The sequence below is a fragment of the Chlorella variabilis genome (genome assembly GCF_000147415.1).
Source record: "Chlorella variabilis unplaced genomic scaffold CHLNCscaffold_5, whole genome shotgun sequence".
Classification (NCBI taxonomy): Eukaryota; Viridiplantae; Chlorophyta; class Trebouxiophyceae; order Chlorellales; family Chlorellaceae; genus Chlorella; species Chlorella variabilis.
The window spans coordinates 1,215,137-1,226,679 of record NW_005435083.1 but is presented as its reverse complement, the minus strand read 5'-3'; the positions used below and the strand labels follow the sequence as shown (position 1 = coordinate 1,226,679).

Here is an 11,543-nt window from a genome sequence, read left to right as displayed (position 1 = left end):
TGCTGGTCAACACCACCTCTGTCGGCATGCACCCGCAGGTGGGCGGCGCCGGGGCTGGCGCTGCTGCGGGGCACCGCGACACCGCGGCGACACTGCGCACCCCGGCAGCCCATGCCCGATCCGGGCGTGGGTGGCGGGCTGCCTTCTCACTGCCCCGCCCGTGCCTCTGCCGCCACCCACGCCCCCGTGCGGTGCAGGAGGACGAGACGCCGGTGCCGGCGACGGCGCTGGGCGGATACCGCCTCGTGTTTGACGCGGTCTACACCCCGCTGCACACGCGCCTGCTCAGGTGCGGCACTCCCGAGGACCCCGCTCCCATCGCCCTGCTGCATGGCGGCGGACCGGCAGCCTTGCTTGCGCTGCGCCTGGCTGGCCTGGCGGCGCGCCGATGTCCCGCGCCGTACCGCCGCACACCCTCTATATCTGTGCAGGGACGCGGCGACGGCGGGGTGCGCTGTGGTCACGGGGGACACCATGTTTGTGGGGCAGGCGGCAGACCAGTTCCGGCTGTTCACAGGGGTGGAGGCGCCTGTGGAGCTGATGAGAAGCGTGGTCCTGGACAGCCTGAAGCAGTAGCGGCGGCGCCAGGGGCGGGCGCAACGCACGCGGCTGCCGCACACCCTGTGATGCCGCGCTCATGCTCGGTTGATGCTGCTGCCCTGAGGTCAGGCGCCAAAAGTGCGATACATCCGTTTGGCACAACAAGGAGAACGGCGCGCCAGAGCGCGGGGGGCGAGGCGGGCAAAAAGACAGTGCGGTGTGTGCTGGGAGAGGACAGGATCAGAGGTCAGATCGGAGGGGGGCCGTCGGCGGCAGGGGTACAACAGAACTTTGTGTGTACATTACACAGCGTGGCAGCGGCAGCGGCCCGCTACGCCTGCTTGGCCCAGGCAGCCTTGAAGGCGTCGGTGATGAGGGGCGGGGTGGGCTCCCTGTCGAAGCTGCCGATCAGCTGGTACTCCTCCACCCCCGGCCCAAGCTCTACGCGGCGGAACACCTGCGAGGCGGGGGAGTGGGGCGGGGAGGCTCTGGCACAGCTCCTCTTGGCGCCCGCTCGACTCCAGGCCGCACACAGCGTGCAAGGGCGCGGGTTGCAGCCGCTGGGCGTGTTCAAGCCAACCCGCACACAGCTCGCGGCATGCCGTCCACCCCTCCCCAGCCACACTCTGCCCGTGCCCCACCCCTGCCCACCTCCCATGGCCCGTCGTGCTCGTGCCTCAGCGCCCCCATGATGGGGTGCATGCTGACGCCCTTGTACAGCAGGCGGAAGTGATAGGCGGTGCCAAAGGTGGCGGTGAAGTCCAGGCGGTCCTGGCGCCCGCGCACCGACATCACGCCCGCCGCTGCGCGCAGGGGGCCGCGGCGCCAGGCCAGGGGGCAAGCAGGCATGGTTGGGAGAGTGGACGGTGCCGCATGCGGGTGCGGGCCAGCCAGGCAGCAGCGCTGCTAGCGGGTGGCAGCCAAGAGGAGCGCGCTTGGCCGGCTGGTGTGGTTTGCCGCCAGCGGGTGCGCGGCACCCACCCGACTGTATGTCTGTCAGCTTAGGGTTGATCAGCACCATGGGCTTGCCCGCCTCCTCCGCGGCAGCAACCATCTCTGCGCCGGCGGCCGGGAGGCGGGGGGTAGGGCGAGTCAGGCGGGCGGCTGGGACAGGCCAGATGCACGCAAAACCATTCTGGCACTGCTGGCACCCGACTCTTCACCCCGCCCCACCTGAGAGCAGCGGCATGATGCTGTGGCCCACGATGTTCTGGGGCGCGATGAGCACAAAGGCGTCAGCATCCTCCACCTCTGCCGCCCCCAGGTTGCCCGTCAGGATGCGGTCTGCAGCGGTGGCGGGGTGGCAGGTCAAGGAGGTAAGGACAGGGCAGGGTGATGAGTGCACCAGCCAAGCGCTGCAAGCACACATGCCTTCCTCATGGCTCCTCCCTGTGTGCACACAAAACAAACACCCGACAACCCCACCCCTCGCTGACGACACACCCTTCTCTCTCTTCCTACACCCACACACCTGCGCTCTCCCCCCAGTCCATCTGCTTCATGATGCGCAGCACGCCATTCAGGCTCAGCGGCATGCCCTGCGTGCACCACAGGCAGGCAGGAAGGTAAGCAACGCAGCTCTCTTCCGCTGCCGCCTCCCTGCTCCACAGCCTCCTGCCCCAAATCCTGCTGCCAAACCCACCGGTCAGGCAGGGCCATCCCACCCAGCCTCCCAGCCCAAGGCATGCCCGCAGAGGCCTGGTTGCGCCCGCTCCTCACCTGGAACACGCCCTGTCCGAGCGCCTGCTGCACGCACACCTTGACGCGCTTGCCGTCTGCCGCCAGGCTGGTGGCCACCTCGCGCACCAGCTCCAGCAGCGTGCCCACCCGGTACACATCAAACTCGGTGTTCAGCTCGGGGATGGTGCACCTGCGGGGAGAGGTTGGCCCCAGGGGGTGAGGGGAGGTGCTTCTGTGCCATGAGCAGAGAAGGAAGTGCTTGCGCAGGTGGCAGGTGGCAGGCCGCTACACGCTCATGCATGCATGCACAACAGCGGGGCGGCAAGCCCACCTGGCCAGCACCCGCGTCTCCCCTGCATCGATCGCCCTCTTGATGGCGGTGGTGGCCTCGCGGTAGAAGTGCTGCCGAGTGGTGCGCTCGTGCGGGATGGTGTTGAGGCGCGTGGGAATGGGCGCAGGCGTGTCTGCCACCGCTGTTCCTGCTGCTGCAGCGCCATCCTCTGCTGCCGCGGCGCGCACATGCAGCCGCAGGCTGGCATGGGGGCTGCTGCGACACGGTATGCTGCCTGGGGAGGCGGCTTTGCTGCGGCCGGCAGCGGCGGCGGCGCAGGCGGAGCGGCCGCCAGCGGGCACCGCCCTGGCGCTGCAGCCGTGTGCCTGCGCGATTGCACGCATCGTTTGTGCGCTCTGCATGCGCTGGATCTGCTGTTACCAGGCTCAGAAACGAGGTCCGGCCAAGATAGACGGGGATAAAAAAGCTACAACGCGGGGGGAGCGTTTCTCGCCTCTGTGCTGCTGCCTCGCAATAGATGATCGACTACGCTGCTGTGGCGCTGGCTGCAAGCGCAATACCGGCTCAGCGCAGGTGGCGGTCATAGCGGTCACAGCACGCGGCGGAAGGTGCCACCGTCTGCTCCTGGCAGTGTGACAGTTTACATCGCATGAGGGCTGTTGCAGTTCATCAATAGTGCAGCCAGGCTGTTGCGCTGTTTGCGGCGCACGAGCGTCTCCCCTGGCGGGTCTCCCATGCCGGTGCCAGCGGCGCCAAGCCGCCACCCTTGACCAGGCGCTTGCCGCGGCGCCTCAATAGTCGCAGAACATGACATTCTCGCTGGGCACTCCATGCTGCGCCAACTTGCGGGTCAGGTGCGCCGCCATCTCGCCCTCCAGCCCGCTCACCAGCACCTGCACACGCGGCCGACCACAGGAAAACGCGCATCAGGCCAGCGGCAGCCCGCTTCCCGCTGTCGCCGACGGACGCGCTGTGATGCAGGGACCCAGCTCCTGCCTGCCGCCGGCCGGCCCACCCTACACACTCACCGCCGCCTCCTGCGCCTTGCCGGCCCCCAGCACCCCCGCCAGCCCTCCCTCGCCACGGAACAGCGCCGCATCCAGCAGCTGCTCGGGGCCCACGGAGGCGCCGTTGGCAGCGCCGCTGGCCGCCGCCTCCGACAGGTACAGAGGGGTCACCACCGCCTGCGGGCGCCAGGCAGCCACGGCAGGGGCAGCAGCAGGTGTGGGGAGCGGGCCGCCTGCCGGCAAACGGCGCGCTGCGGCGCCACGCTGGGCAGGTGAGCAGCCAGGCTGCCTCGCCGTGGCGGCGGCACGGCACACCACACACTCACCCCCGCCTCCCGCCACGTGTCCCACTCCACCAGGTATGCCGCGGAGGGCTGGCTGTCTGCCACGTAGAAGACCGCCACCCGGCTGCTGCCCGCGTGCGCCAGCACGGGGGTCCACGACAGCGCGGCGCGCACGGGCGCGATGCCGCGCACCCCCACCGCCACCAGCACCAGCGTGTGGCCCGCCTCCAGGCACGACACCAGGCTGGCCTCGGAGTTGAACAGGGACGCAAAGCTGCGCGGGTGGCAGGAGGAGGAGGAAGAGGGGCAGGAGGAGGGGGCGTCAGGGCGCAGCGCGGGCCAGGCAGGGAGGGGGCTGGTGGCCAGGGAAGGGCGCATGACAGAAGTTGTGCTTGTGCAGAGCCGATCGGGCAAGGCCGATGGGCGGGTGGGGGCTGCGGCTGAGCGCCGGCAGGTCGGCGGGCCTGCGGAGAAGCGCAGCTGCACCCAGGTGCTGCGGGGCATACGCACCCTGCGCCCGCCACCCGGCTGACTTCAATCATGCAGCCGGGGCCCAGCTCCGCAAGGTACCGCTCATCGGCGTCGCCTGCACTCACGGCGGCGGAGGCGGCACACAGAGGCCGGCCTGAACCTCTAGCTGCGGCAGTGCCTTTGGTGCCAGCCCCGCCCTTCCTTTGCCGCTGCCTCTTTCCGGCCTACCCGCCCCGCTCCATCCCCACCCCGCAGGCCAGCCTGCCGGCTTGCAGGCCGCCCCACCCACCCACCCGTGCGGCTGACCAGCAGCTCCACCAGGCTGGCATCCAGCAGCGCCGAGTCGCGGCGCGCCTCGTAGGGCGAGGAGGCCAGGCTGAGCAGGCGGCGCGCCACCACCAGCTGCGAGCACTCGTCCGTGTCGGTGCTGCTGCTGCCCTGCCCGCAGTAGCGCACAGCCACAAACTGGCCGGGCACCCTGCGCGGCAGGTGGGGAGGCGGCGGCCGCGCCCAGCGGGGTGAGTGGCAGCAAGCATCCACAAAACAGCTGGCTGTGCATCGACAAGCAAGGCGGCAGCCCAACCAGCCACCCAACCGCCATGCCCGAGCCACACCTCCAGCAGAGCCTGCAGCAGATCGGGCGTGCGCGCTGCACACGCGCCGCGTCCCCCACCCCCACCTGTAGTCGTCGATCCAGCGCCGGTTCTCCTGCACGTGGCGGACCTTCCTGCCCTCCAGGAAGTTCACGCGGTCCTCCACCGACAGCAGCAGCGTGCGCACGCTGCCATCCACAGACGCCTCCCTGTTCTCCACCACTGCGGGTGGGGCGGGTGGGCGGCAACGGGGCGCAGGTGAGATGGGAGAGGCAGGAGCCCGAGCCGGCGGTCCAGCTGCTTGTCGGCGATCCCCTGGGCCCAAGCACACCGGCCCCGCAGCGCAGCCCCTGCCTGTGGCGCAGCTCCAGGTCACGTCGTCGGGGGCGGTCTGCGCGGAGTGCAGCAGCTGGGCTAGCCCTCCACCCTTGCTGGCGGTGTCGGCGCGACAAATGAACGCTTTCGAGGTGCTGCGCCGCCTCCGTTGGGCCCTCGGCACGGCTCGGAAGACGGGCGCGGCGACAAACCTATCCCGAGAGGTGGCTGGGGAGCACGCGGCTGCCCCCGGGCACGCTGTTACGGCTCTGCACGCTCCACCTGCCATGGTGGTGCAGCGAGGAGTGGGGCAGAGGCCCCTGCCCTGCGATCGAAGCGGGTGATGGGCAGCACACCACAAGTAGTTGCGAGTGTTTGTGTATACGTTTTGAGATGATCTACGAATGCAGCGATGCCCTGAAGCAACAGCATGGGGATCTGCCAGGTGCCATCGCCACGCCAGCCATGGCCTCACCCTCCCCAAAAGCCCGTGCGGGCCCGTAAAGTCTGCAATTCTTCAACGGGTGTTGGCTGGGGCTGCCAGGCCCGCCCTTTGGGGCATTAGGGGGCCAGCTCCTTTGGACAAAACACTCCTCCGCGGTAGATACAGCCTCCCAAGCACACCTGCAGCAATGCTGCTCGTCAGCAGCAAATTCACGAGCCCGCTAGCGGCTGCGCGCGGCTCTGCAGGAGCCCCGCGCCTTGCCCTCCGGCCGCCGGGTGGGTTTCGAGGGCCACACGCCTGTGTTTTGAACGCCCCCGCCTGATCTGCCATGCATACACGGTGCGGCCGCTGAAGCCGCGCCTTGGACACGTGCAGGTGGAAGGATAGGCGGCAGCGGAGGACATGCCAGCGGGCGTCCTCTACAGCGGCGCCATCAGCACCAGCAGGCAAGTTGGCTGACTTCCTGCCGTCCTGCGCCGCTTGCCTGCGCCAGGAGGAGTGCCATGGTGCTCAGTAACGCAGTCAGACCGGGTGGCGGCTCCCGGCGGCTCGCCAGCTTCCCGCCTCACCGCTTCCGCCAGTAAGCCAGCTTCCGCGGCGCCTGGCCCCCCTCTGCAGGTCCGCGCATTCACAGGCGGCGAGGAGGAGCAGGCGGCCAGCGCCCGCAGCCAGGGCCATGCCTCCGTCACCTTCAGGGCCTGCCGCCACGTCGGCTTTGGGCAGGTGCTCAAGGTGGTGGGAGGCCCCGACCAGCTGGGCGGCTGGGATGCAGACAAGGCGCCAGGTGCGGCGAGGCCCAGGCGGGTGGCGGCCAAGGCCTGGGCTGGTTGGCTGAACCGCAGCAGCAGCAGGAGTGCAGCCGCACACCTGCCCTGTTCTGACCCAGCTCTGCACGGCAGCTCTGCTGCCACGACGCGGCTGAGTAGCGGCGCGCCACGCGCCCCCCTCCACATGCCCTCCACGCCCCTCCCATGCCCCCTGCCCCTGCAGCCATGGAGTGGAGCGAGGGCGACCAGTGGCTGCTGACGCTGGAGCTGCCTGAGGGGCGCCACGAGTTCAAGATGGTAGTGGCGCAGGGCGGGCGCAGCGCCCAGTGGGAGGGCGGCGCGAACCGCACGCTGCAGGTGCGCCCCTGCCCAGGCAGCGGCGCGGGTGCGGTGCAGGTGGCAGGCGGGGGCCGACACTCCCGACGCGTGTCAGCAGCAGCAAGCGGCGCCTGCTGCTGCACAGTGCGGTGGCAGCGGGCTGCCTCTCGTCCTCATCGGCTCGTGCGACTCCCACCCCCCCGCAGGTTCCCGGGCCCCAGGCCGCCTCCCGCGGCGCCTTCACTGTGGTCTGCGAGTGGGGCAACACCGCTGCCAGCCTGGAGACGGTCCCAGGGGAGGAGCCGGAGGCGGCGCAGGACCTGGGCACAGGTGAAGCGGCCGCTGCCGGCCCGCCTGCTCGGAGTGCAGCCAGTTTGTTGTCGCTGCCTCCAGCTCCGGCCCAGCCCTTGTGCCGTTCTCTGCCATGCGCGCCGCCGCTGCTCCACCTGCACGTCATCCTATCCTGGTGCTGCCCCCCCGACCGCCATGCGTGCCCTGCCCTGCCCTCCTGCCCCGCTGCAGGCACAGAGTCGGATGAGTGTGCGCTGCGCCCAGAGGACCTCACCGCCGAGCCATACTCGCCAACGGGCGACGAGGGTGGGTGGCCGCGCGGCCGCACCGCTGGCAGCACCGGCAGGGGAAGCGTGCCTGGGGAGCCGGGGGGCGGGGCCGGGCTGGGGCCAGGGGGCGCACCCACGCGATGCGCCCCTCCCTGCCTGCAGGCGAGCATCCGGTGGCTGTGGTGGCCAAGATGACTGTGGAGCGCCTGCCGCCAGATGTGGCCAAGATGACGGTCGAAGCGCTGCCGCCGGTCGCCGAGCCCGCGACACCTCTTGGCGCCACCCAGGCCGCAGCCGCAGAGCCTCCCCAGGTGCCTTCCGGCGAGCAGCCTGCAGCCCCTGCCGATTCTGCCGCCGCCGCTGCCGGCACTGCTGCCGCCGATGCGGCTGGGCCCGCGGGCAAGCAGGGCAGGAGGGCTGGCGCCACAGCCGCGCCTCGCGAGTCGCCGCGCGGCCCTGCCGCGGCCTCCGGGAAAAAGCCTGGCAAGGGCAGCTCGGGCAGCGGCAAAAAGGAGAGGGCAGGGCGCAGCAGCGGCGCCATCAGCAGCAGCAGCACTCCTGGTACTTCTGCTGCCTCTGGCGGCGGCGGCAGCGCTGGCGGCGGCGCTGACCCGCATGCGCCCGTGCCTATGGAGGCTGGGGACCCCTCGCAGACCCCGGTGGGCCGGCAGCGCCTCCCTGGCAGCGGCCCCCTGCAGCTGCAGCAGGCCACCACGCTGCGCCCACTCGGGAACGGGGTTGGCAGCCGGGCTCCCCTCCTCTCTGCTGGCCCTGGAGAGCTCCCTGGGCCAGGCCCACACACCGCCGCGTGCCCAACAGGCCCACACCCTGCCGCTCTGCCGCTCTGCGCTGCCACCCTGTCCCATCAGGGCTGACCGGGATGCGCTGCACTGCTCCCGCTGCGCAGGTGGGCAAGGGCGGCGATGCGGAGCTGGGCGGGGAGCCCGCCGGCGGCCTCAAGCCCTCCACTGAAGCCGCCGTCAAGAAAGACCTGCAGCAAGCGGTGTGTGCCGCCGCCCCCTGCGCCTGCCTTTGTGCGACCCTCGCCTGGCCTGCTGCCTGCGAGCTGCTGCTGCCGCTGCCGGGGTGCGCCTGTGGCCTGAGCCCGGGCCCGCCGCTTGCGCTGCCGTCTGGCTGCAGGCGGCGGCAAAACCCGGCCTCTTTGCTCGCTTGATGCAGGCGCTCACGGGCAGCAATGTCGAGGACGAGGATGAGTACGATGAGGGCGGCGGCGGCGGTGGCTCCGGCGGCGGCGGCACCGGCACCGGCGGCGGCGGCGGCGCCTCCTCCTCCCCTCCCCCGGCCACAGACAAGGGTGGCGGCGGGGAGCCGCCGGCGAGCATGCAGATGGCGGTCAGCGCTGCGGGGCTGGCGGCCCTGCCCGTGGTTGCCTGGTCGGAGTGGGTTCTCAAGAGCACAGGCAAGCACCTGCGCAGCCGCCTGCCTCTGCCACACGCGCCTGACTGCCCGGCTGGCTGAGAGCACGAGCTTCCCAGCTGCGTGCGCCCCCCGCTTGCTTCCACCTCCTGCTCACCCCCTGGCCGCCCACCTGCCTGTGCAGGCTGCGGGCTGCCCCCAGGCCCCTCTGGGCTGCTGGGCGCTTCTGAGGGTGTGTCCTACCTCGTGGTTGGCGGCGTGGTGGCCTGGAGCCTGGCGCGCAAGCTGGGCACCGGCAGCGGTGGGTGCCTACCCTGCCTGCCTGCCTGCCTGGGTGCCTGCCCTGCCTTTCTGCCTGCCTGCCTGCCTGCTGCCTGCCTGGCCACGCGCCTGGCTGCACCGCTGCCGCTGCGTACCCGGCTTGCCGCACGTGTCGAGCGACCGACGGCGCCTGGCTGCTGCCCGGTGCTGCTTGCAGGCCTGCCTGCCGGCCCGGCGGGCGTGCTTGGCGCGGTGGAGGGCGGCAGCTGGCTGGCGGCGCTGTCTGGGCTGGTGGTGCTGGGCCTTCAGGTGCGGCGGGGTCTCTGTGTGGCGGCCGGGTGGCTGGCGCGTGTGGCAGGCAACGTGCCGGATGTGGGAGGCTCCGTGCCTGGGCCAGCCCTGCTGCCGGGATCCCGGCTGCCACAGGCCAGCCTGCACCGTCCTCACAGTCCTCGCCCCTTCCTTTCTGCTGTGTGTGTCACCTGCCCCGCGGCTGCAGTGGCAGGTATACGGGTACATCCCTTCTGCCCTCCCAGACAGCAACTGCTTCGGCGGGCAGGCGGCGGCGGCGGGTGGCTATGCCACAGCGCAGGCGCCTGCGGCTGGCCAGCGGGCCTTCCCCGTGCTGGTGGCTGTGGACGGCGCCGAGGTGCGGCTCTGCGCTTGCCTGGCAGCGCCCTGACGCAGAGCCGGGCCCCACGCTAGACTTGCACACGACAGGCCTGGCCCCTGCCTTCGCTGCCTGCCGGCGCCACCTGCCTCCCGCCTCTGCCGCGCCCCCCTGCAGGCTGCCACCCCGGCCTACGGCGGCGCCCTTCGCCTCGGCGCCGCCCACGCCCCGCCCCTGCCCCAGGCCAACCTGCTTTTCTCAATGGAGGCCGCGCTGAGCCAGTCGGGGAGCATCATCGAGGGCGCCGAGACGGCGGCGGCGGCGGTGACGGCGGCGGCCGCCGGGCAGCCGCTGCCCGCGCAGGTGGCGGCGGCGGTGCAGCACCTGCACCAGCGCGCGGTGCAGGCTCAGCAGCTGGCCTCCGCGCTCACCAGCCGCGTGGTGGCGCTGGGCGACCGCGGCGCCGACCAGGCGCCTGCGGCGGCGCCGGCGCCGGCTGCGGCGCCCGCCCCCGAACCGCTCCGCTTCTCGCCGCCCCGCCACAAGCTGCGGGCCGCGCTGAGCTCCGGCTGGGCGGCTGTGGCGGAGAGCGACAAGGTCAGGGCGGTGCTGGAGCCGGTGCCGCTGCCGGCGGTGGCGCGGCAGGCGGCGCAGGCGGCCGGCGGCGCGCTGGAGGCGGTGGGCGCGGCGGCGGAGCGCACGGCGGCGGCGGTGGGGAGGGAGGAGGAGGTGGTGGCGGCGGTTAGCAGGCGCACCGCAGGCGCCGCGCTGTCTGGGGTGCAGCAGCGGGCAGAGGCGCTGCGCGGCGCCGCCGCCGCCGCTCACGGCCGCCTGGTGGCCGCGCTGCCGCCCCAGCTGCGCCAATGGGCACCGGCGTCGGCGCAGCCGCAGCCGCAGCAGGCACCCGCCCCGGCCGCAGCAGCAGCGGCCACGGCGCCGCCGGCCAAGCCCGCACCCGCCAAGCCCTCGGCAGCCGCCAGCGCGGTTGGGGGCGCGGCTGCCAAGGCCGGCGCTGCAGCGGGCGGCGACAAGGCGCGCCCCGGCGTGCAGCCCATCAGCGCCAGCATGTTTGGCAGCGCCGTCAGCGACCTGCGAGAGGGGTTTGTGGGGCTGTGGCAGTCGGCGCTGGACTTTGACCCCGCGCAGGCCGCTGCGGCGCTGGAGGGGCGGCTGCACCAGCAGGCGCCGCCCGCCGCGGCGCCGCCGCCGGCAAAGGCGGAGGCGGCGGTGCCCGCCAAGCCCCTGACGGTGGGTAAGGCAGAGGTGGCTGACAACGCCGCCGTTGAAAACAACTGAGCAATGAACGCACACGCAGCATGTGGGTCCCCAGGGCCTGCTTGGCGCAGCACCTGCCGCCGCCTCCTCGCCGCTGGCCGGCGCTGCTGTCAGCCGCGGCATCTCTTGCACACTGCGGGTGGGTGCCAGGGCTTGGCACCACCAGCAGCAGCAGCAGCACAATACGCAGCTTTCTACTCATTCTTCAGCACTGGGCCCATACCGCCTCCCGCTGCATTCTTGGTGGGCTTCTCCACCTGCCGGCATCACTGTCACAGCTCTTCCTCATGCTGCAGACACCTCCTTGCTTGCCTCGTCCTCAACCCCCCCTTTTCTCCCTCTCTCTCCCCTTGTCCCCCCCAATTTTTGTGCCCGCACATCCAGCACAGTACAGTACGCATTACACAGTCAGCCCGCATTTGGTTCTCCTTTGATCATCCCTGCGCCGCCCAGCTCCTTGCGCTGGCGCCGCGCCAGTTTTCCCATTTCCCAATAAAAACACTAAATACTTAGTGCAAGCAATCCGTTTCTGTAACCTGTCGGCCAGCAGGAGGCGCTTCCCATTGGGCAAGGAGGGTGGGGAGGGGAGGGAGGATTTTTCCTGCCGAGGAGTATCTCCCTGCTATCATGTGCCACCAGCAGTCTGAGCTGAGAAGGGCAAGTGAGTGCTGAAAATCCAGTGGTGACCGGTGGTCGCATGCTGTCTCACTCAATTCACTCTTTACACATGTCCATGCATGCAACGGTC

The 11,543-nt window shown here is 71.1% G+C and overlaps 4 protein-coding genes across 4 annotated transcripts in view; 2 read left to right on the top strand and 2 right to left on the bottom strand.

Annotated features, from left to right (window-relative positions):
• CHLNCDRAFT_143054 (hypothetical protein) overlaps window positions 1–576 on the top strand; it is a gene marked incomplete at both ends in the record, with an annotated part of 2,950 nt that extends 2,374 nt beyond the window's left edge. The window contains 2 exons of the mRNA XM_005849799.1: window positions 198–289; window positions 432–576. Coding sequence (XP_005849861.1) covers window positions 198–289; window positions 432–576 — 237 coding nt within the window. The remainder of the gene's footprint in view (window positions 1–197; window positions 290–431) is intronic.
• A 295-nt stretch (window positions 577–871) lies between these two features.
• CHLNCDRAFT_21254 (hypothetical protein) lies at window positions 872–2,895 on the bottom strand (the record flags this gene model as incomplete). The annotated part of the gene is made up of 7 exons (XM_005849538.1): window positions 872–997; window positions 1,192–1,343; window positions 1,522–1,596; window positions 1,714–1,989; window positions 2,012–2,078; window positions 2,260–2,410; window positions 2,552–2,895. 7 exons carry the CDS (start codon window positions 2,893–2,895, stop codon window positions 872–874), a joined length of 1,191 nt encoding a protein of 396 aa, XP_005849600.1.
• Window positions 2,896–3,303: 408 nt separating this feature from the next.
• Window positions 3,304–5,471, bottom strand: CHLNCDRAFT_143052 (expressed protein; the record flags this gene model as incomplete). Its single annotated transcript, XM_005849537.1, has 7 exons — window positions 3,304–3,405; window positions 3,541–3,696; window positions 3,846–4,077; window positions 4,314–4,389; window positions 4,568–4,752; window positions 4,954–5,089; window positions 5,465–5,471. 7 exons carry the CDS (start codon window positions 5,469–5,471, stop codon window positions 3,304–3,306), a joined length of 894 nt encoding a protein of 297 aa, XP_005849599.1.
• Window positions 5,472–5,703: 232 nt separating this feature from the next.
• Window positions 5,704–11,343, top strand: CHLNCDRAFT_57278 (hypothetical protein). Its single transcript, XM_005849798.1, has 13 exons — window positions 5,704–5,902; window positions 6,003–6,073; window positions 6,246–6,411; window positions 6,618–6,751; window positions 6,919–7,042; window positions 7,235–7,309; window positions 7,435–7,931; window positions 8,180–8,275; window positions 8,413–8,587; window positions 8,834–8,950; window positions 9,128–9,219; window positions 9,410–9,559; window positions 9,698–11,343. Exons 1-13 carry the CDS (start codon window positions 5,815–5,817, stop codon window positions 10,814–10,816), a joined length of 2,904 nt encoding a protein of 967 aa, XP_005849860.1. The 5' UTR covers window positions 5,704–5,814; the 3' UTR covers window positions 10,817–11,343.
• The last annotated feature ends 200 nt before the right edge of the window (window positions 11,344–11,543 follow it).